This window comes from Dermacentor variabilis, chromosome 3 (genome assembly GCF_050947875.1).
Source record: "Dermacentor variabilis isolate Ectoservices chromosome 3, ASM5094787v1, whole genome shotgun sequence".
NCBI classification, from domain to species: domain Eukaryota; kingdom Metazoa; phylum Arthropoda; class Arachnida; order Ixodida; family Ixodidae; genus Dermacentor; species Dermacentor variabilis.
Genome location: NC_134570.1, coordinates 181,910,863 through 181,932,681, shown reverse-complemented (window position 1 = coordinate 181,932,681; position 21,819 = coordinate 181,910,863). Strand labels below are relative to the sequence as shown.

General features: G+C 46.9%; 1 protein-coding gene across 1 annotated transcript in view; it reads right to left on the bottom strand.

The window, feature by feature from the left end:
- LOC142574349 (alanine aminotransferase 2-like) overlaps window positions 1–21,819 on the bottom strand; it is a 173,436-nt gene that overhangs the window by 10,986 nt on the left and 140,631 nt on the right. Inside the window, exons 9-11 of the mRNA XM_075683453.1 lie at window positions 18,720–18,825; window positions 6,368–6,433; window positions 4,322–4,477 (exon numbers count right to left, since the gene is read on the bottom strand). Of these exons, the coding sequence (XP_075539568.1) occupies window positions 4,322–4,477; window positions 6,368–6,433; window positions 18,720–18,825 (328 nt within the window). The remainder of the gene's footprint in view (window positions 1–4,321; window positions 4,478–6,367; window positions 6,434–18,719; window positions 18,826–21,819) is intronic.

Below are 21,819 nucleotides of genomic sequence, written 5' to 3'. Positions count from 1 at the left end.
ATTACGCATACACACATACAGGAACGCGTCATCTAGTCGAGTGGTAAAAAAAAAAGAACACGTGAGCTTCTCAATGGCTCATACCCCCGGAAGCAAGCAAATATATGCAATGGCTCATAACCCCGTAAGGCTGATGCTTCAACAGCTCAGCAAAATGAAATGAGCGGCGTACACATTCATTGAAATCGACCATACAACACACAGAGTAGCATATCTTTCAATCCCCTGCTGACAGGATAAAACTAAAGGCGAAATGTCGTTGGCATGACTCTGACCTCGCTGTACGAGCGTTCGAATCCACAGCTAAGCGTAGAAAAAGACCGAGAAGCCGAACTGCAAAAGCAGCAACGCGAAGATGCGGGAGGGCGCATTACCAAGGGCGCAGCAGCCTTTCGCATTCGCATGTTACAGAATTGTAACATGCTGTCTATAGAACAGTAACATATGCTGCCCAATGTTATTGTGCTTCATCTTATTCATAATAAACAGCATTGTACAATTGGAACAAAAGCGGAAATTTGTACGGACTGCGTGCAAATGTCTTACAGAAAAGTTGTATAGGAGTGTTGGCTTTCGTGAGGTGGCCAGGTGTGGCACCGTAGTCTGCATCTAATGTCAGACAACAACCTGCGTACGACCAGGGCGTCATTGAGTACTTGCAGTTAGACACTTGCAGCGGTAAGGAGCTACCAGTAGCAACAGGAAGTAGCATAGCCTGCGCAGCAGCCTCAAAGTGGCCATACCGGGGGTGATATTCTATGGGATTTTCTGTAAATGTTCACCTAATGGACATGTACATTTCGGCCGCTGCTGAAACGCTGATTGGCCGAGCTCGGATACCAGCGATAAAGCAACGGACCCCCCAAACATCGATTCCTTCTCGCTAGTTCAGCTCGAGCCAGTTGTGACCGCCGAAATGGACAGTCCACCATACGGAATACCACCCTCTACCCTGGAAGCCGTAAAGTTCCACCACAGTCTCAAATTACGCAATGGCAGCATTTGGAGCCAATCAGAGAGGCCGTAGCCGCTCGCTGAGCCAGTGAGAAGCGAGAAGATGGGCATTTCGACAATATGATGAAATTTGACAATGTCTGGAATAGCACCTCTGCACATCACAATGCACAGCCGGATGCGGGTGTTAGTGAAGGCAGTGGACAATGCTGGAAAAACTGTCAGTGAGTATAAAATACAGTGAATATAAACACGATTGCTCCACGACATCGCGTGGCGAGGTGGCGAGGAGAGGGACAATGGACGCCGGAAAGGCTGCAAACTCGATTCGGGACCTCTAGGCGACGGCGAGCGGCTCGAAAATGTCGTGGCAGCGTCATGATTGTATCGGTGTGCTGCAGATAGTGGCTCAAAAGGGCTGCGATAAAGGGGGCGAACATGGGCAAAGGATGGAGTACGTTGCGGGAACGACCCGCGCTTGTTACAGTTGCAATCAACGTGGCCGACACGGCGGCAGTTAGGACGGATAGGTCGATCGTATTCAGCTCTCCAATCATCAGGGTTCCGAGATCGTGGAGCGAAACATTGATAACGAGGAAACGGTGTCGGGGTCTCAGAATTGGAAGCAGGACTGACTACGGCGCAAGCAGCGTGAACCCCGAGATTCGCTGGTTTGTTTCTCACGGTGGCTTGGACGAGTGAAACTACTGGTGTGTTTGAGTCACCGGCGTCAGAGCTGGTAAAGAGGTTAGCTGGAGCCATCGCTTCCTTTGCACGGCGGATAATCCTCGTCACTTCGCCCGAAGGGGGTGAAAGTTGATGCTGCGGCCGCTCTTCACACGAAGGCGTTGCGGTGGTTTTAGGAAGTTGGCTGAATGGTCGTTCAAAACGTCGGCTCTAGGCCTACTCGAAGGGCTTGCACTCGATCATGGAATCGACAGTAGCACAATTTCTGCAAATGAGCAGGAATGCGTCATTCGCTATCCCCTTCACGAGGTGGCCAACTTTGTAAGACATTGGCATGTCGCTGTCAACTCTGCCACACAGTGCCAGCACATTCTGTATTACGAGAGGTATGGCTCCGTGGACGTTCTGGCTCGAGTTAACAGCTGTTTCTTCACAGCGATTTTTCGACTTGAGGTCTTACCGAACAGGTAACGGAGCTTTTGCTTCAATGTATTCCGGCTCACAAGTTCAGCCTCATGTTTGTCATGCCCCAGCTTTGCCGTTAACTAAGATAAAACACTACATTGGCCAGCATGACTGTCAGGCCCAAGTGAACGTGACCGCTCACCCGTTCTAATTGCGACAGTCATTCCTCAGTGTCAATGTTATCGGTCCCGTGGCACGGCCCAGGGTTTCGAGGGTGGGCTAACACACTTGTGGTCCGCGGCGCAGCAGCATATTCTGGTTGGCGTGCTTGGTGGTCGCGCCGCGGCGCTGACCGCCCTGCAGCTCCGTCGCCTGACGAGGTAACCCCGCACCTCCTCAAACGTGTGACGGCGCCTCAAATAGATTAGAAGCGAACCATGGTGCATAAATATTGCACTTACAGAGGTGACCGAGACGGCTGAACCCGCGCAACGTCCCGGGGATCGTCTTCTTCGTTAGCCCAAGGAGGTGGCTCGTAACAATATTAAGCTCGGATATGTTTGAAGTGTATTAAATAACTCGGGTGCCCTGATACCGAGAACAGTTTGCAAAGCCCTGGAAATAATTTCGGCCAGTGGCATACCAGACCTGTAAGATCCCCGAAGGGCGTTTAGACTCCTTTATACATCTTCGATGCACGAGCTGCTTCAGTTCGCATACGTTCACGAATATCTTGTATGTCCTCTTCGTACACATGCATGTCTGGCTTTGAGGCCTCATTCCCAAACGTTCGAAACTTTTTTCAGCAAAGGCTAAATTAATGGACTGTGTTATGATAATCATGCGTTCGGCCGACTTAAATTCTCTATGCGGGAGGAGACAGTAGTTAGGGCGAAAATGACCTCACGCATGCCACAGCGTTCAGAGGCTGTGAAAAGACTAGCTGTCACACTGAACAACACCTGCGGAAGTAAATACAAGGAATATGGTGTCACTGCCCGATACTCAATTTTCTCACCATGTGAGAAAGTCGTACAGATGGACTGAATTTACTGTGGAAGCAGCCTTTCCTGCGTGTAATAAAATGAAGGTAAGCAAATGCTCATCAGGCGACGATAACCCGGCACCACATTAGCGCACAAACGTCTCTGTTACATTTAAAGTTTAAGACTTAAAGTATCCATTATCGCTCCGGTTTGCAATAAGATACATTAGTCCAGCAACGCTGGTGATTAATGGGGTGTTAAGTCGCAATGGCCCGGGATGGCTAAAGAGCGCCAGGAAAAAGAGCAGCGCAGAGAAAAATAAATTGGGCAGAAATTATCTGAGGATAATCGACAAATTGAAGCATTAGCTTCCCCCAAAGACTGCCGAGATATGCTGCTGGAGAAAACCCTCCGCGGAAGCCCGCTGGCGATGGCGTTCAGCTTTTAAACTTGACGTCGCATAGTCGATAGACGCCGCAGTGGCCGCATATGGAAGAGACAAAAATGCGAAAATGGCCGCCTACATAGATTTATGTCTACCTTAAAGAAGCCAAGCTGGTGAAAATTAATTCGGAGTCGCCCACTACGGTGCGCCTCATACTGGGAGCGTGGCTTTCACATTTAAAACAGCATATATTTATTAATTTTGAAAGACATCTAACTCTTCCAGCTCTTTCCGTTATTGCTGAGGCATATAGGTGCTACTGTGTTGCACTGCCACCAGGGTCAGCACCAGTTATAATCTAGCTCAAAGGGACACAAAAGCTAAACAATACAGAGCTGATAAAGGATTGTTTGAAAACTATGTTGTCGTTGATTTCATGATAGTGAGTAGATCATTAGAAGAAAAATAAAACTCGAAGTTGCAATTTTTTTGTTAGTTTCGGAGTCCGTTATTACCGCTTAACAATTAACTGCGCCTTAATAGACACTGCCAAAATTGATGAGCTGGTGCGGGAACTTTAAGGCATCGCCTTCACTCTTGTGTATTTAGTTTTTTTTTTTTGGCTCACCAAGCGCCTTCGCGTGGTAAGAGTGGTGTTTGTGTTATTTTCGAAGAGTAAATTACAGACACAGACGAAACCATTGTTCTCTTCAGCGTCCTTTTAAAGCCCCAAACAGGTCATATACCTTGCAGTGGTATCATGATCAGTCCACTAGGTGTGCACCGTTGATCAGATTGCCTCTGGGATCGGTACAGCTTGCATGGCCAGGCAGCGGCAGAAAACAAATATTGGGGGATGTCCCGAAGAACAACAGCTTGAAAATTATTTATCCAGATCACTCACCTGAGCTTCCTCTATGGCTTTCGCAGGTATCTGGACACGAACGTAGGCGGACATGGCCCCCTGTATTGGATTGCAATGCATGCCTTCAATTGCGTTTATTCTTTCCTCTGCAAGCCGCGCTCTTTCCGCCAAGGATTCGATTATGCTTGTTTTCTCCTGGAAAAAAAGCGGTACAATCTCTTTCGCTTGGAGATTCTCTTCACCGTGGCATATTGCAAGTTGAAACAAAAAAACATTGGGCAGAAATTAGGGATTGGTCATTTAGTGCGTAGCATTCTTTGTAACAATCACTCATGAAGCCGGTACTCTATACAAATTAGCTCTTAATATGGTATTGCGAGTAAAATAAGGTATTCGATGGCGCGAGGGTCACTGTGAAACTACCTGGAACAGGTGAAAATGCAAATTGCAGTTTCTTCACAAGTCTAGAGTCATGCGAGAGCACCATGAAGCCCTCCCCCCCCCCACCCTGCCCCAACTTGCACCAGAGATACAACAAACAAGTTATTGAAAAGGGTGCTCGCACTGCATAATTACGAGTTCCTGGTAGAAGGTGTAATTTGATCATCGCAAAAGGTGTCTGAAAAATCTTTCTCGCCGACCAGCAGATAATTAGGGCTGAATATTACGCAGTAACATAACACGAGAGAACATTCTTAATTTAACACAGCAAAGTCCGACTGGCGAAGCGTACCACAGGTTGATTTTCTCAAATTCAGCGGCAAGAAATGGATTGGAGAAAATTTTTCCCGGCAAGAACAACGACCGAAATTTATGAACTAATGGGCATCTTAAAGGTATTTCTTATCAATTTTTTTCATCGTACAACCACAAATTCAACCTATTACTATGCTTATTCTGCGTCCGCCAAAGCTGGGGACGCGATTCTTTTGCCTCCAGCAATATGGCCGCCGCGGATTCACTTGCATTTGCAGGCGGCTGCAAGGACTGCCAGTCCAGAATCTTTATGTAAACTGCTTCAACTACATAAAGGATGAAACGCGTTAAGAGGAAGCTTTAGCACGGCCCCAACTCTGACGGCGCCTATTCCAATACATCTAAAACGCAGAAATGTTTTTTTGATTTAACTTCAGGGCAGATTTTGATGAAATTCGCGGCATTTAAGAAAGAACGTTAAATTGAAGCGACTGTTGGAAGAGAAATTTTGATTGCTGGCCCGAATATTTTTGCAAATATCGCCGAAAATTGATTACATTGAAAAAAATAGACGCAGGATGTTTACAAATCCGGCCACTCTCCACCAAGAATAGATATCGCAGTTCTGTACTTTGTATCCGTCACAAGATCAAAAGCAAATTCTGTATAATAATTTATATCTTACGTGAAATTCTTACAATGTTTACCAAGGTATTGCAAAAGTACTATTCACATCTTAGTGATCATGTATTTCAGAGCATTGTATAATACATCAAATTTGCGCGCTTTACATGTACACTAGGTGAAATATACATAATTGTTGTGTTCATTTCTTTTATTGAGTTACAGTTGTAAAACTGATAATTTCGTTTTCTGCAAATTTGTAATTTCCAGATTTTTTTTAATTTTTACTTTTTCTTTTAAATGCATCAAACTTCAGCAAAGTTGTAGAAATGGCTGCCGAGAAAAATGACTTTTCCTTTTTCATGTATTTCGATAGGAGGCCCCCGAGCTAAATCTTCCTCTCGATAACAGAAGCCCTGAAGTCAAGAAGTACGTTGGACTTTAAGTTAAATATTTACGCAAAATTTTTCAGGCATCATACAGAATTCAGTCATGACAAAATGTATTTCCACGCTTTGGTGCGCGGGTTTACTCGCACGGTGATGGAGAGGCTTACTCGCATTCCTGATTACTCTCGTGCTGCTCATATACACCCCACTAAAAGGCAAGCATGCATGCATTTTTTCAGCTTTACGTTCAAGAATAACCATGGGAGTGCTTTGCAGTTCGCGATGATTTGTGAGTACCTTTCCTCAAGCGAAGCATCATCTTTGATTTTTGTGTGGTGCACGAAACACCGGAAAAACAATTTTTAATACACCTTACCTTGTTATACAAGTCGTAGGAAGGTTCAGCCAGCTGTGGCGGTTTTACCATGCAGTCCAAGGCAACCTGGTAGTGCGCAGGAACAAAAAGAACACAAGTGCTGCAAACATTCATTCTGTGGAATTAGACGAAGACATAGTATGGATCAAAGGACTGCGAACGCTTGAAATATTGTCCTCAGTGTCATTCAAAAAGGGGGAGAAGCACGAATTCGTGCAAATTCGGTGTCAGTGCCGCAGTATGCTGTAAGACATTAAAAATCAGTTCAGCCGATAAGAAAGATTTATTCACACAACTCTTACGAAAACGTGACTTCACGACGACGATAATATTCGAGCTTCGGTGCACATTTAGCGATGCTGAAGGATTGTAAACACAAAGTTCTGGTTATTTACCCATCGAGTCCTAAGGCGTAGAAGTTCGGATCAAATCTAATGCATGATTTTTTGGGAGATATCTGTTCTCGTTACCTAAACTAGTTCAGAAACGGCTGACTTGCACTTAGCGTATGCTTCAATGCCTAGCCGTTAGCTGGTAAGATCAAACTTGCAGTCGCAAGCGATCTGTATTTCCTGCTTTGTAGTAGGCTTTTCAGTTATTTTCACTAAAAATAGGCGAATAAGTGAATCCGTATACTATTTGTAGGTGTCATTAACTTTGCAGAGTGATGCCGGCGTTGTTTCGCTCATTCAGTGAAAGACTATATTACCAAGTCGTTATTCAGGACAGCTGTGTGATGGATGATTTTTGCTCGGGAGAACACGAAATGTGATACCTAAACTTTACTCCTTTAATGGTGATGTTCCTGCGGCTTTAAAGCACTGCTCAAACTAAATGTTCTAGCATAGCAAATTATATTTCACAAGGAAGTTATGCATAGTTATTTAAAGATAATGCTAACCACCATTGTTATTGATATTAACTTGAACATCTCGTTTACTAACACAAGAAACACAAAAAACACTGTTGCTCCTGTTGTGTGATAGCAAAAAACTATAATGTTGCACATGTTGCAAGTGTGGCGTGCTAAAACCATCCTGTCTTACGTGGTGGCTTTTACAGAAAATGGGCGTTGATCCGTACATGCTTATACCATACTCGCATGCTGAACTGTTCATCACGAAGCGTTTTACACGTTGAGGCGATGCTTGAGCATTTCATAAGTAGAATAACCTTGCAAAAAAGAAACCTGACATTACTCCCGTTACGCTCTCCGGTGTTAATGTTTACGCTAGCTTCGAATAGGCGGTTTCGTGACGACTCTAACAGCAGTAGGGCATTCGTATAAAATATTAATCTTTAAGATATAATAATAATATTTGGGGTTTTACGTGCCAAAACCACTTTCTGATTATGAGGCACGCCGTAGTGGAGGACTCCGGAAATTTTGACCACCTGGGGTTCTTTAACGTGCGCCTAAATCTAAGCACACGGGTGCTTTCGCATTTCGCCCCCATCGAAATGCGGCCGCCGTGGCCGGGATTCGATCCCGCGACCTCGTGCTCAGCAGCCCGACACCATAGCCACTGAGCAACCACGGCGGGTTAATCTTTAAGACTCGAGATCTATGACAATGGTGGATATTACATTTTGTGCCACTTTTGCCAGATTGATTATTAATGAAATTTTCAGGGAATACTTTTATATTCATGGCGGCATCGGGCGCCCATTTTCTAACTGCAGAAGTCGTCTTGTACACAAAGAAATTTTCTGCCTTAAGAGGAAGTTTTAGCTCTGGTCAGACAGACAGACAGACAGAATACTTTAATTAGGTCCTGTCGTACGCTACCGCTCAGGGCGGCAGAGCAGCCACGTCGAGACGGGTAGGCCGAGCCTCACCGCCGCGTCGTAGGCCCTCTGGACGGCCCTGAGTTCAAGCATAAGGTCTGAGCTCCTGAGCATGGAGCTTCATTCCTCTTCGGTCGTGCATTGAGGACTCTGTAATTAGGGGCACTGCCTGAACATGTGATCTAATGTACAAGCGGCGCCGCAATCTTGGCATTTTGGATCAAGGCCTTCGATGAAATGGCAGTCGGAATAAAAACTAGGGTATGACCTGGTATGAAGCATGCGGAGGGTAGATGCCTGTGCTCTAGAGAGCTTCTCATGAGGAAGGGGAAAAACCCTCCTGCCCAACTGATAATGTTTGATGATCTCATTAAAAGTGAGGAGAACATCCCTAAAGACAGCTAGATCGGACTCCGAAGATCCCCCAGGCTGCCAAGAGCGGTGAGTTAGGCCGCGTGCTGGGACGTGGGAATTCTCCTTCTAGTTACGCATGGAGGCCACATGTGATCTGAGGTGACCCGGAAACCAGGCTATTGTGGGAGGAGAAATATCCATATGACATAAAATGCAAATTACTTCAGCTGATACCGATAGGGACGTAAAGGCCCTGACCGCTGCTCGTGAGTCTGTGTAGGTATGTTGCTTAGAATCGTCAAGGAGAGCGAGGGCGATAGCTACAAGCTCAGCTTTAGCAGGAGTGGCGTTCCTGAGAGAAGCGGAGTGGAGAACAGAACCTGCGTGATCAATCGTAACGGCGGGGAAGTTGGCCAATCGAGCGTACTGCGCCGCGTCTCCGATGCATGCAGACTCTATGTTTGCAGACTCTATGTTTGTTATGTATGTTTGTCGTTTGTGTTTAAGCAGGGTTTCACCCCTGACCCTCTGTCTCCCCGCATTGTGCTGTGGGTGCACGTTGCGGAGAAAAAGAGAGACCGTAGTGTAAGTCATTTGCTCCCTAATGAGATTATGCTTGCTTCCCTCTTCTAGCACTGGACTACACCCTTGGACACCCTTGGATGATCAGGATGCTCGTGCCCGCGGTCGAGGAGAGCCAGGCCATCTGAACCATAGGCTGTCTAGATTATCTCTTCCAACGTCTTGTGAATACCCAGTTGCATGAGCCGGCCCATGCTAGTACGCGAAGGGACCTCGAGCACTCCCTTGATGCTCTTGATAAGGAGAATGAGCTGTCTTTTTATGACTATGTGAGTAGTGCATGGCAGCAACGTAGGTAACGTGGCTCATTAAGAAAGCGTGGAACGTTGGTAAATGGTCCTCCCTTACGCCACCTCTAGAGTTGGAGACTAGTGATAAGCCGAATCATGCTTTCTGTTTTAGCTCTAATCTTGTTGATGGTATACCCATTAGTGCCGTTAGCCTCTATAAACGTGCCAAGAACTCTGACGACCTCCTAGCCTAGGAATGAGAGGAGCAGAGCTGGTGCGAAGCTTTATATTGATGTCCGAGAAGGAGACCAAGCCCTTAGGTTTTACACCCCTTCTCCTTGGTCTGTACAGTAAAAGTTCCGACTTGTTACGAGGAGTCGTAGTCCGCTCCACTGAGGAAACCTTCGGTGTAATCCACAACCTGTTGGAGTGCCTCCTGTATTCTACCGTCACTGCCACACGTGTACCAGACGGTGATGTCGACGGCGTAAAGGGTATGATGCCTGCGCTCGACTTGCGAGAGCCTCTTGGAAAGCACACATGGAGCAGTGTTGAATAAAACTGGTGAGACCACCGAACCTTGTGGAGTACCTTAGGAGCCAAGTACGAGGGTTTCTGATTCTAGATCTCCTATCTTAATCGTGGCCCTTCTATTTTTGAGGAAGGAGCCGATGAATGCATGGAATCTGTGCCCTAAGCCAAAACTAGAGATGGATTTGAGAATATGCATCTACGAGGGAGTGTCAAAGGCTTTCTCTAGGTCAAGTCCCAGGATTGCCCTGATATGTCTCGTCTGAACGTCGATAATCTGATGGTTGATCAACTTTATGGTGTCCAGGGTCGAAAGTGTCGGCCGGAAGCCATTCATGTTGCACAGGAAGAGACCGTGTTCTTCAATGCGTTTAGAAATGCGGGTGTTAATGACGTGTTCGGTCACCTTGCCTTTAGAGGAAGTAAGCGATATGGACCTGAGATTAGACAGACCCAGGGGGCCTCCCTGTTTAGGGATAAGGAAGACTGACGCCAGTTTCAACGATTCCGGGACGGCGTCCTGTTTCCTCACATTTTTAATATGGCCCATGAGAGTTTGCATAGAAGCATCCTCCAGATCACGAAGAAGCCTATTAGAGATCCCGTCCTCGCCTGGGGCCGAGCTCCCATTCAGTCCCATGAGGGCCTCCCTCACTTCAGCCGTGCTGAAAGGTTCGTCTGGAGGCTTCGCGTGCGAACCCTTGTAACGATTATAGTGGGCGTCGCGTGAGAGATCAATCGGCAGATATTTTTGGGCGACTACTTCGAGTATTTCTTGGTCTGAGTCGTCCTGTTTGGCCGCATGGAGAATTTTTCTTTATTGTCCCTCTCTGGTTGAATTTCAAGTTTGGTTCATTGAGCAGGTGCTTGAGCAAGTACCGTATGCCCTGCCCCCCCCCCCCCCCCCCCGGGCGCATCTGGCCATCAACCGAGCTACAAACCTCGTCCCACTATTGCCTATAGAGCGTCTGACAGTATTCCAATCTCGTGATTCAGCTCAGCAATGATTTTGCGCAGCCTACGGTTGAGCTTTTGTGCTTTCCACCTGAATAGAAGGGCGCTTTTAGCTTCGAGCAAGTGCGCTAGACGGCTGTCGATCTTGTTGACATTAAGGTCAATAGGTAGGGACTTGGTGGCCGCAGCCACACCCTCTGAGTTGTGCTACCGAGCGGTCGAAATTCCGGTGATTGACGGTTCTGAGCAGCCTGTTCCCTGATTTTGCGAAAAAAATCCCAAGCTGTGAATTTGAATTCACTTGGGACCTGCTCTGTCCTTCCATCGAGGTGGCGGGAATGTAGTGATCCCTACCGAGACTTTTGTTAAGGTTGTGCCAGTTTACTGACCTCGAGTTGGCCACAATGGTGAGATCCGGAGTGGTGTCTCTGGAGCACGAACTGCCAATTCTGGTAGGGAAGGAGGCACCAGTGATTAGAGTGAGGTTGTGGTCCGAAGCGGCCTGCCATAGATCTCTACCCTTTGCGCTAGTGTAGTGATATCCCCACTCCTGATGTGGGCCATTAATGTCCCAGCAATTATGAGTGGGGCCCCGCCCGCCTTTCCGACTGCCTTGGATATGAGCGACGTAAAGCGTTGTCTCATGTCCCTAGGAGTACTGTAGATGTTGAGGATGAGGAGCTGTTCCTAAGCTGCTCGCATGACATGACCTCTATTAACAAGTGCTCAGTTTTATGGTGGTTCAAAGACATTGTGAGCTATGGTAATGAACCTATTCGAGACAAGGGTACAGAGGGCCCTTTTATCCTGTCCGAAAAGACAGTGAGACCTGTAGCGCGATAGGGTGAATGAGCCCGTCAGCGTTTCTTGGAGCAGGATAATGTGCGGCTTGTTAGGATGAGATCTAATGAATTGATAAAGGACTGCTTTCTTACACTGCGATCCACAACAATTCCATTGCCAAACTACTATGTTTCTAGGTCGACCCTCCATGATTCATAATTTCAATGAATTTTCCCCTCGCGAATCTCTAACCGCCGAACCTGACGACCCAGTACCGACCGCGGATTTGGGCGCTTCGACTCACGCTCAGAGCGAAGAATGCTTCGCCAAAGGACATGAGCGTATTCCTCAATACGGTATGAAACACTCTCATCTAGTTCTTAAATCCCTAAACTCAGATTTGAGCTCTTTCAGTCCCTCATCTCGTAAGGGCTTCGACAGGGCTCATTTCTTAGCGGGGCGCCCGGCTACAGGTGTCTCCAGCGGGATCTCAATGGGCTCGTCTACCGTCCCCGATGCGGCAGCATACTGCGAATGCGCCGACGTGGCCGCTAATTTTAGTTTGTCTACCTCTGCTTTAAGACGCTCAAAGGCCCTCCTTACCAAAGCGATTTCGCGCTCGAGTTGTGTGATCCTAGCCCCGCCATGCTTTGGCAGTGGTGATACTGCCCTTATTACCGCAGGTGACGTTCCCTGAACACAGTCCTTGGCACAGTTGGCCCAGCGAGTCTCCCCAGCGGGTGGTGCTTTTGGTCGAACTGCAGGTGTTCCCCTGAATCGCGAGCGCTCCCTGGAGCGGGAGCGAACGCTTTTGGACGAAGAGCGTGATACTCTCGACGTGAATCTGCTGCGGCTGCGCACCTTGTTGGCACCGATCGGCGCAAGTTGTTTGGCGTGCTGCCGTTCGCGTATCCTTTTGCGCACCACATACGGTAGTTGGAATCGCTGCTAGCACAGCTTGTCCACAGTAGGGTGAGGCCCTCCACACAGGGCGTTCGGGAGAGCGCGTGTGATCTTCGGAAGGGGGATAGCTTCCCGCAACTTATGCAAATCACGTCCTCGAGCGCCGGGCAAGCGTCGGCCCGGTGGCCTAACCTTCCGCATGTGTAGCATACATCCGCTTGTTGACGGTAAAGCGTACAACGTAACATACTTGGCCCCTACATGACGTAGTTGGGCAGCTTGGGGCCGTGGATGAGAATGACGACGGTTGTAGTGGTCTTTATGCACTTGACGTCCAGTGCTCTGGGGTTTCTCGGTTGAACAATGATGTTGCTGAGCTGCTCTTGATTAAAGACCAAGTCGACACCTCCGACGAACCTTTACACGCATTGTCCGGTGCGGCCAAGTAAGAGCTGACCTCATAGCTGGCCATCTCGACTATGATTGCTTCGATTATAGAATATGCTCGGGCGTTCTCTGCGTTAGGCGTACCCACGACGAGAATACTCTGCGTAGGGTTGGGGCACACAATGGGGTCGGCTATATCGGCCGGGCTGAGTTGTGCTGCCACTGCCAAGGCTTGGGCCACTTTGATTTGGCTAATATTCTTGACGTTCAGGCCACGTCGACCTCTAACGATGATTCTACAGTGGTCCCTCGATAGACGGGGAGTCTCGATGCGGCGGCGAGACGCTTCTTTGCGCCTGCGAGCGTGCGGCCTCCACCGCAAATGCCGCCACATTGTGCCGAGCTTGCATAACCTCCTTGCACGAGCGCACCGTGTTGCTTGCGCTTTGAAATGGCTTTGGTCCATCCGGACTCAAGGCACTCTTAGGTGGTAATGTCCTCCCCTTCGACTTCAAGTTGCATTGACGTCTTGTAGGAAAAGCACAGCCGCACGGGGGGAGAGCCCCTACCCAGCACTTTCGCCGGGGGAGTAGGCCAAGCTAGTCAGGCCTAGCGGCCGTTCTGCGTGGTCTGGCAGCGAAGCTCCAGCAATTCGGCAATAGGACCTCTCACCGAGAAAACTCCGGTATCGGCGTGATTTCCAGAACAAACTGCGTCGAATTACGTAATGTTGAGCAGCAGGAACTATTAATTCCCAAACGAAAACTTCAAAGTAGCGGGAGCCGATGTGTGCCCATCGGCTTCTTCCTCCTTAGCACGGTTGCTCCTATCTAAATACATGGAAAATGGAATTCGTTTTTCTTGGCAACCACTGCACCAAATTTGAGAAGGTTTGTTGCATTGAAAAGAACATTTCTAAATCTGTTGTTTGCGTGTTTCGAATTTTTGATTTAGGTCGTCACTTTTAATTAAAAATTTGCAAAAATAGAAAATTTACAGAAAACGACTCTATCAAATTAGCAAGAAAAAGTGATATCACAATTCTGTGAATTGTACCTTATAGTATATCTAAAGCGGACAAAATTGATGTCTTACGCATGAATCCAAAGAAAAATTGATTAGATGTAAATACAGCTTTTGCAGAACCGTTGTAAACAATGTAACAAATTCACGTAAGATATAAATTGACATCCCGAATTTATCCGCTTCGAATGATCTGATGTATGCCGTTTACAGAACTGCGATATCCGTTTTGATGCAGAGCTATGAACTTATAAACTTTGTGCGTCTATAATGTCGAACTTTCAACTTTTTTGAAGATTCACGCTTCCGACGGTGACCACAATTGAGCTTTCTCTCTTAAATGCAATAAATTTCGTTATCAATCAATTTCATTACTAGGTCCAGGGGTCATCTGAGAAAAACGTTTTTGTCTTTTACATGTATTTGAATGAGCCACGTCGGAGTCAGGCGCGAGCTAAAGCTTTCTTTAAGCGAGGTTCGATAAATACGGACTCAAATAACATCATGAAGTGCATTCCACTTAATTTTTTTTCATTCTCCTGCAGGGGCCTTAGTTTCATCAATTCATTCATGAGCCGACTAAGACCAACCCTTGAGTTTCAGTCTGAGTGAGCCCAGTTGAGAATGATGGTTGTGAGTCTGAATCTACATGAGGCTGCATGAAAAAAAAAAAAAACTCGTGGTGACAATAAGCGATTTCCGTTTACTGTGCCGACATATGGTTAAGGGACACTGCATTAACTCGAACAGCGATAAAGTTCGCTTCAGAATATTATTACTTGGAAAATTTAATCGTCAAAAGTTATGCGTTTAAATTAGTTCAGTTCAATTGTCAAATTAGAAACATATTTTCTACTTAAATCACACTAATGAAACTTAACATCCTTGGACATCAGAAAACTACGCCTACGCGATATGTCAGGTGATGTCTTGTAGCTCTTCATTGTCAGTGCCGCTCAAGCAAACACCTACTTTTAATTTTACCCTCGCGAGCCCGTGATGGGGGCCTCCTCCGTGTCTTTCGCACGTAATCCACGTGTCGCCGTGACGTTTAATGCACAGTGCCAGTTGTACCACTATTAATTTCTCTTTTGAAACAGTGATGAGAACGTGGAATACGAGGACAAGGGGCTGCACTGGCGCTATTATGATGGCTACATTTCGAGCGACTCATCTGACACACATGAACATGTTCGAATGTACTAGTTAACACTTTCTTTACCACGAATATTGAAATCGTTTGCCCGCGATCGATGATTTAGATTACCAATTTTGACATGTTGGAACCGTTCCTTATCCTGTGAAGTGCATCCAATAGTTAGTACTGAAATAACAGAATCAGTTTAAATTTTCGCGCTCCGGCGATGTTGTGATTTTTGACTGATTTTTTGGGAACTAATGTGCCCATGTTGTAGCGAAAAGAGAGGTAGCTGTCACCTTCTGCCGCGCTCAAGAAAAAAGCATGCCGCTCACATATACACTGCACTAGCGTCAGAATGAATTCTGTAATCAAATGACTCCCAGCAAGTAAAGAAATAAATTATATCGGCGGCTTTGCCATCCGACGTTGCTGAGCGGTGATAATTACTCGAAAATGACGCCACCTGTTCACTAGTGAGCTTTGGTTTGGAGGCCGAGTCGTTTTATTCTGCCAAAGGGGAGTTCCGAAGGTCCGCCACATGTCCAAGATGTGGAGCTGGTATTTGAAACCACTTTCAAAGAGTTTCGGTAACGCATCTGCCGTAAAATTCCGGCAAGAGGCGCTGCCAGTGTCACCGGGCAGTTATCGGAAATCGCTCCCATGGCATCGTCCCACGCGGCTGCGTCACGAGAAAAGCGTTGTGCTTCAAGCTATGCTACGCCCACACTTCAATTTTGTGATGCGGACTCGAGAAATGATACCAAAAATTACAGCAAAACTGATTCAAGCTCTGACGGCGACGATGTTTTGAGTCAGCATGGGACATCCGCAGCTGTTCACCGGCGAGTTTCCTCTACGGCCTTGAGGGGTCTCATTCCTTGCGCGGGCTTATCTGCGATTCTTCTTGTACGACCTGAGAGTTGTACTAATTATCTTCCGGGGGAATACTTCGCTTGGTGATGATGCGCTGCCATCGGCAGCAAAGAAACTTCAGTTCACGCCATGCAGGCGCCCCCGTAGCACATGTCGCCCCAGCATTATGTATCAAGCCAAAAAAGTTCACAATGGCGTGGGACTTCTTTCTACTCTTTTTCTTTGCAGAGGTGATAAAGACAACCTGCAAAAATGGAAACAGATATGCTTGGATGCATAATCGTGTTGTTGCCCAGCTACGCCGAGAGCCATCGCTCCTGGAAGAGGTACATGAGTCTGCACGGACTGGTGAACTACGTTCCTTCGACTTGTCATCGCACCATCCTCAGAAGATGGCGAAAAGGTGTGACTGCAAAATGTATTACGAGGACCGACAAGTTGAACAAAAACCAGACATGTTGTGGGACGAGTGCGGCGTGGACCGATGCTTAACAAAATCCAGGACCTGCTACACCGCATGGCACGAGCGATGAACTGTTTTTAGTTTCTTTTTTTACATCCGAAGAACGGAGGTTTACTGAGCATTTATTTGTTTCAGACTCTATTTCGGAGTTATTAATATTTGAAATGTATATTCTGGATTTCCTTTGATATTAAAGTGCTTGTAAATGTTTTTAATTCGTTTATGAACCGGCAGCAAAAATGACGCTTTCTAGAATTTTTATGTGTTACCTATCAAATTTTTTTCTTGCAACGTATGTTTTTGGAAAGAGCAGTTCATTATGCACAATATGCTAGCTGCAATGTGGGCTGGATAATTATTTGTAGTTGTAAATAATTTTTTTACGAGACATACAAAAAACGACCATTTCCTCGCGGTAATGGAAGAGTTAGGTATACGAACAAATTAACTTAGGTATTTTTAGGTGTAATTTCGTTGCAGGTTTCGGATGAAGCTCACCGCCTACGGATACGGCTTTTCTATTGTGATACTCAGTCGACGCTACAAATAAAAATTGTGAATTTATATTGCGCCGGCACTAACGATGTAATATAGAAGAGTCGCACACTCGGTTTCGAAGCCATGTGGGCAGAGTTACAAAGAAAGCTGGAACATTACAAGTGACAGATTTATTGTACGTTTTACGTTTCAATGGTTCGTTAACTTGTACCGGCGGATATGACGCTAGCATCAATAGAATGGCACTAGTGCAAGTTGTTTCAGCTTAGTTTTGTCTTTCTAACATGGCTATTTCTGAATGGTGCCAAAGATTTTTTGACTATCATAAATATATAAAGAATTGTAGGACGCTTACCCCTTTAAGAGTGGAACGCGATTGCATTCAAAGATCCCTGACTGCGTCTCTCGCTTCGCGGCCACTGCAGCGCATGTAACAGTAATGTTTACTGGGAAACGGTCGCAGCGAACGCTATAGGTACGAAGGTGGGCCCTCTGGTAGAAACGCGCACTCTTGCGTGGCCGCGATGCTGCGGACGCGAGCGTCATCTGGAAGTGTTGCAAGGAAACGGGCGCTCCGCTCCTTCACCTACAAGGTATTCGCGCGCCGGCGCGCCCAAATGGCGGACGCCGTGGCCGGTCTGTGAATGGTAGAAACGCTGGAAAAGGGGTTTGTCTGAGTTTTCGCGTGACAGAATTATGTTTTCTCGTATATCCAACTTACAATCCGATGCTATCCTCTCTGTAGGTTGTGTGTATGTCGTAGTTTACCATTGTTCTATGAATTTTAGCTTGAGAAATTTAATTAGGTGAGTACCTTCCTTGCGCCACATGAAGAACCTGGATACGGGTGGCTGAAAAGTCTTTATGCCAAAAGAACGCCTGACGCTGAGTGCCGGACGCCGACGCTGGATTTTCTACATGGGGGCCTTAGAGGTATCGCGTTACCGCAATCTCTCCAATGCTGTTCAATGCATGGGTAATAGTATCCAAGCTATTAGACTTTGAATGCTTAGGAGAGAAGATGAACGGTGTAAATATCAACAACATTCAGCTTGCAAATGACATGGTCCTGTTCAGGAACACTGGGGATGTATTGCAGGAAAGTATCGAGGACCTTAACATAGGAAGTACAGAGTAGGGTTGCACATTAATATGCAAAAGACGCAGGTAATGTTCAGTAGCCTGGCAAAGGAACAAGATTTTATGGTCACCGGCCAGGCTCTGTAGTTTGGGTAGGAGTATAGTTATGTAGGTCTATTACTCACAGGGGACCATAAACTTGACAAGGAAACTGACAGAAGAATAAAAGTGGGCTCGAGCGCATACGGGAAGCATTACCAAATCATTATGAATGTTTACTGCTGTCGTTGAAATGGAAAGCGTAAAATTATTCCGTTATACCGGTGCGAACATATCGGGCAGAAACATAGAAGTATAACAAAGATGCGCTATAGCAAGTTAAGCAACAGGCAAACAGCGATGGGACGAGGCATGTTAGGCGTAAGGTTAAGAGAATGCAAGCGAGTGGTGTGGATGAGGGCGCAAGCGGGGATAGCTCATATTCTAGTCGACATGAAGAAAAAAATAATAACAGAGCTAGGCATGGTGTTGGGAAAAACGGGTGTTGTGAAAAGGGCAGTGCAGTCGAGGACGGCAGTACATTGGGTGGGGTCATGAAATTAAGACATTTGCCGGCAGAAGCTGCAATCAGCTAGGGCAGCAAAGGGTAAGTGGAGATCGCTGGGAGAGGTCTTCGTCCTGCAGTGGACGTAAACTAGGCTCATGATGACGAGGTATATCGAGTATGCCAGACAGGTGGTCGGTCAAGTACGGTTACTTTACCTGAGTTAATAATGGCACCTTAGACAAGGTCATCGCGCTCTCCAGGTTTTCCCGATCCGTAGAGTCCAGGTTGATAGCCTCCAAGTATCCGACCCAGAAGCCTGCCCTTTGTAGAAGAAAACATGGTCGTTACATGGTCTAGGCAGATTGTGACACAATAGCAAAAATTTGATTAACCTGTCAAAGCAACGAAATGAAAGGAATTCTTACGGTCACAGGCTATACCCTTGAATTTCTGCCCAGCAGGCTCTATCGCAGAAAGTTAAAGCTAGGACAGTCGCCTTGCGTTCTTTTGGTTTTTCATGCTCGCACCCGTGACTCCTAGGGAATGATAGAAGTATAAAGCGTGGTGGAGCTGTCATACTTGTCTTCTGCGTCTCCATGGCAGCGTTTTGAAGTTGTTCCTAGTGCGCCTTTTTCACGGCCCGGTGCTTCATGCGCCGCGTCCTAGTGGTTGCCCACAGAACGTTTTGCAAGGGTGGTGCGCGCGGCCGCGGTGCCCGACATAGGGGGAGTCCTCAGAAAAACATTAAAAATTTCACCTACGCACACTGCTGCAAACACTCGTGACGCATACTGCGTTGTAACTCCACTGGTAGCTCCACCTCGGCGTTGGGCTCAAAACGTGCGTAGCGCAAGACCGCAACTCCACTTTAAAACAAAGCAGCCATGGCTTCGTCCGGACTGCGCCGTGAATCACGTAGCTGCCGCCTTTCGTTGATGGCTAGCAAATTTATCCAAAAACCCCGACGTTATACTGCGGCGACACATCGAAAGCATCACGTTGCTTACAAAGTCTTCTTGCAGTGTGGGCCCTCGCTAGCTTGTGGTGGTAACGCGCGCCTAGTTCTTGTTTAAGTCGCGAGTCGATACGAGACCGACAAGAGGCTGACGGCAACGATTGGCCGAGTATTCAGCAAAGGGTGTCACTGAGACCATTTTATGCTACCAGGCCGACAACCACACAGCTGACGAGCGCGAGTTGTCGTGGTACGACCGGCTTTCTTGTCGATGGCACTAACAAATTCAGTGTGCCGACCATCGTTCGACGGAACCCAGCGCGATCTGCCGTCGAAAGGAAACGCGACAGCCGCAGCGCCTTCGCTTGTATATATTATTCTTTGCGCAGAAAATACTTCAAATCATGCCTTCGAAGTTGCAATGCAGAAGCTTCCGCCCTCTCAAGCCGTCCACATAAAATTTGAGCCAGTGTTGACCCTGTTCAGTGGATGTTATAAGGCCTGGAGCCATAGAGTTCATCCACGCGCTACCAGATGTCCCTGAACTTCAAAAAAAGATCCTTTGGAACTTAGGAAACTGTTTTTATAGTTGAGGTCAACCCACCATGGTTGCTTAGTGGCTATTGTGTAGGGCTGCTAAGCACTATATCACGGCATCGAATCCTGGTCACGGCGACGGCATTTCAATTTGGGCGAAATGCAAAAGCAGTCGTGAACCTAGGCGGTACAGATCTCCGGAGTTCCCTAATATGGCGTGCTTCATAATCAGACCGTGGTTTTGGCATGGAAAATCCCATAATTTAAGCAATAGTTGAGTTCTGCCCTGAATGATTTGAAAGGAACTGCTCTTCACCCGGCGTGTACATGATAAGCGACAAGCGGCAGCTCAACTCTGTACTATGTCAATTCCCGAACGCTGTGTAATCGCATTCGCTACGTACATGTGTGGGTCTGTACGTGCTTATGCTGGTGCATTTCCTGATTTCAGATATAAGCTATTTACCCCTGCGTGAAACTGGAAACAACCGACGGCGCATTCGGTACAGTAGCATAAACAACCGCTTCGCTCAGTTGCCAGCGGTGCTAGCACGCGACGGCATCCATGTTTTCGCGAGAGAATTAGAAGGTCTATAAATGAGCGCTTATTCGAGCACACATTTCTGTGCCAATACTTGGTGGTGCACACTCGGCAAGTATGGTGAAGTTAAAAGAAAAGCGAGAATCAGCATGTGATATAGGCGTCTGGATCCCAGCTACCAATGTTTAAGTGACTCGGCCACTCATATTGACTCGCTTCAGGGTGGAAAATTCGGCTCATATACGCAGATATGAAGCTCTGCTGTTTTGACATTATTCCATATCATCAGAAAACAGCTTCAGCCTTGAAGTTGATGGTATTATTAGACTCTCGCCAAGCCTGGATGGACTCGACGTAGAAATGCCGCTGAGATATAAAACGTACCCATGCGTCAGCTTTTGGCTCGCACGTCGTCCCCGATCGCCTCGCCGAGTTACAGCGGCCAAAGAAACTTCGCCCCTCTTCGGGAGGATCCAAGTGCGCTCTATGACGTGTGTAGTGCATGCACCCTGGAATTGCTCCCGGGGCACCGACTTGAAAAACACAACCTGGTCAGTTCGGTGGCACTTCATAACTAAATATGGCTGGCACCCTGAATAACATTGCATTAAACGTACAGGGTTGCCAAGTCCTATAAGACACGCCGAAATTTTCAGCCTGGCCCGCGCTAAAAATCGTGATATTCTGTGTTGACAAGAAGCAAATTTTTTCCCCTATTGGGCATCGTTCTTGCTTTCAAACGTTCTTTCGACCTAGATTCTTTTTAATCTTTCACGACATCACGCTCTAGTGGAGTGGGCATTATTATTGTGAATCAAGCTTTCTTGCCAGATCTCTGTTTTATTTTTATGATGGTAAAGAGCGGATATTGACATTTCATTGTGTGCTATCTTCATTTAGGTTACGATTTTATGCATCTATGGACCCGCGCAGGCGACAAGTACAATATTTTTCGTGACCTGGACGTGTACGTTCAAGGCGGTCGTCACGTAGTGCTTGTTGGCCATTTTAATTCTTTTAGACACGCGAGCATATTTGAAAAGCCCGTGCTGTGGTCGCTCTGATTGGAACGCACAGGAGTTGCGTTGCCGCGACCAGCACCTTTCCTTGCTGGATACACATCGAGTTTTTCATAGGTCTTCATTTGTCTGGACGTGGCGACGTGGTGCGTCGTCAAGCAGGTTACACCATGTCGACGTGCCAAGCAGTTTAGCTCTGTATGTCCCGCAATCTTATGTGACAACTTTACCTATACCTCTTCTGTTTATATTTCCGATCACAG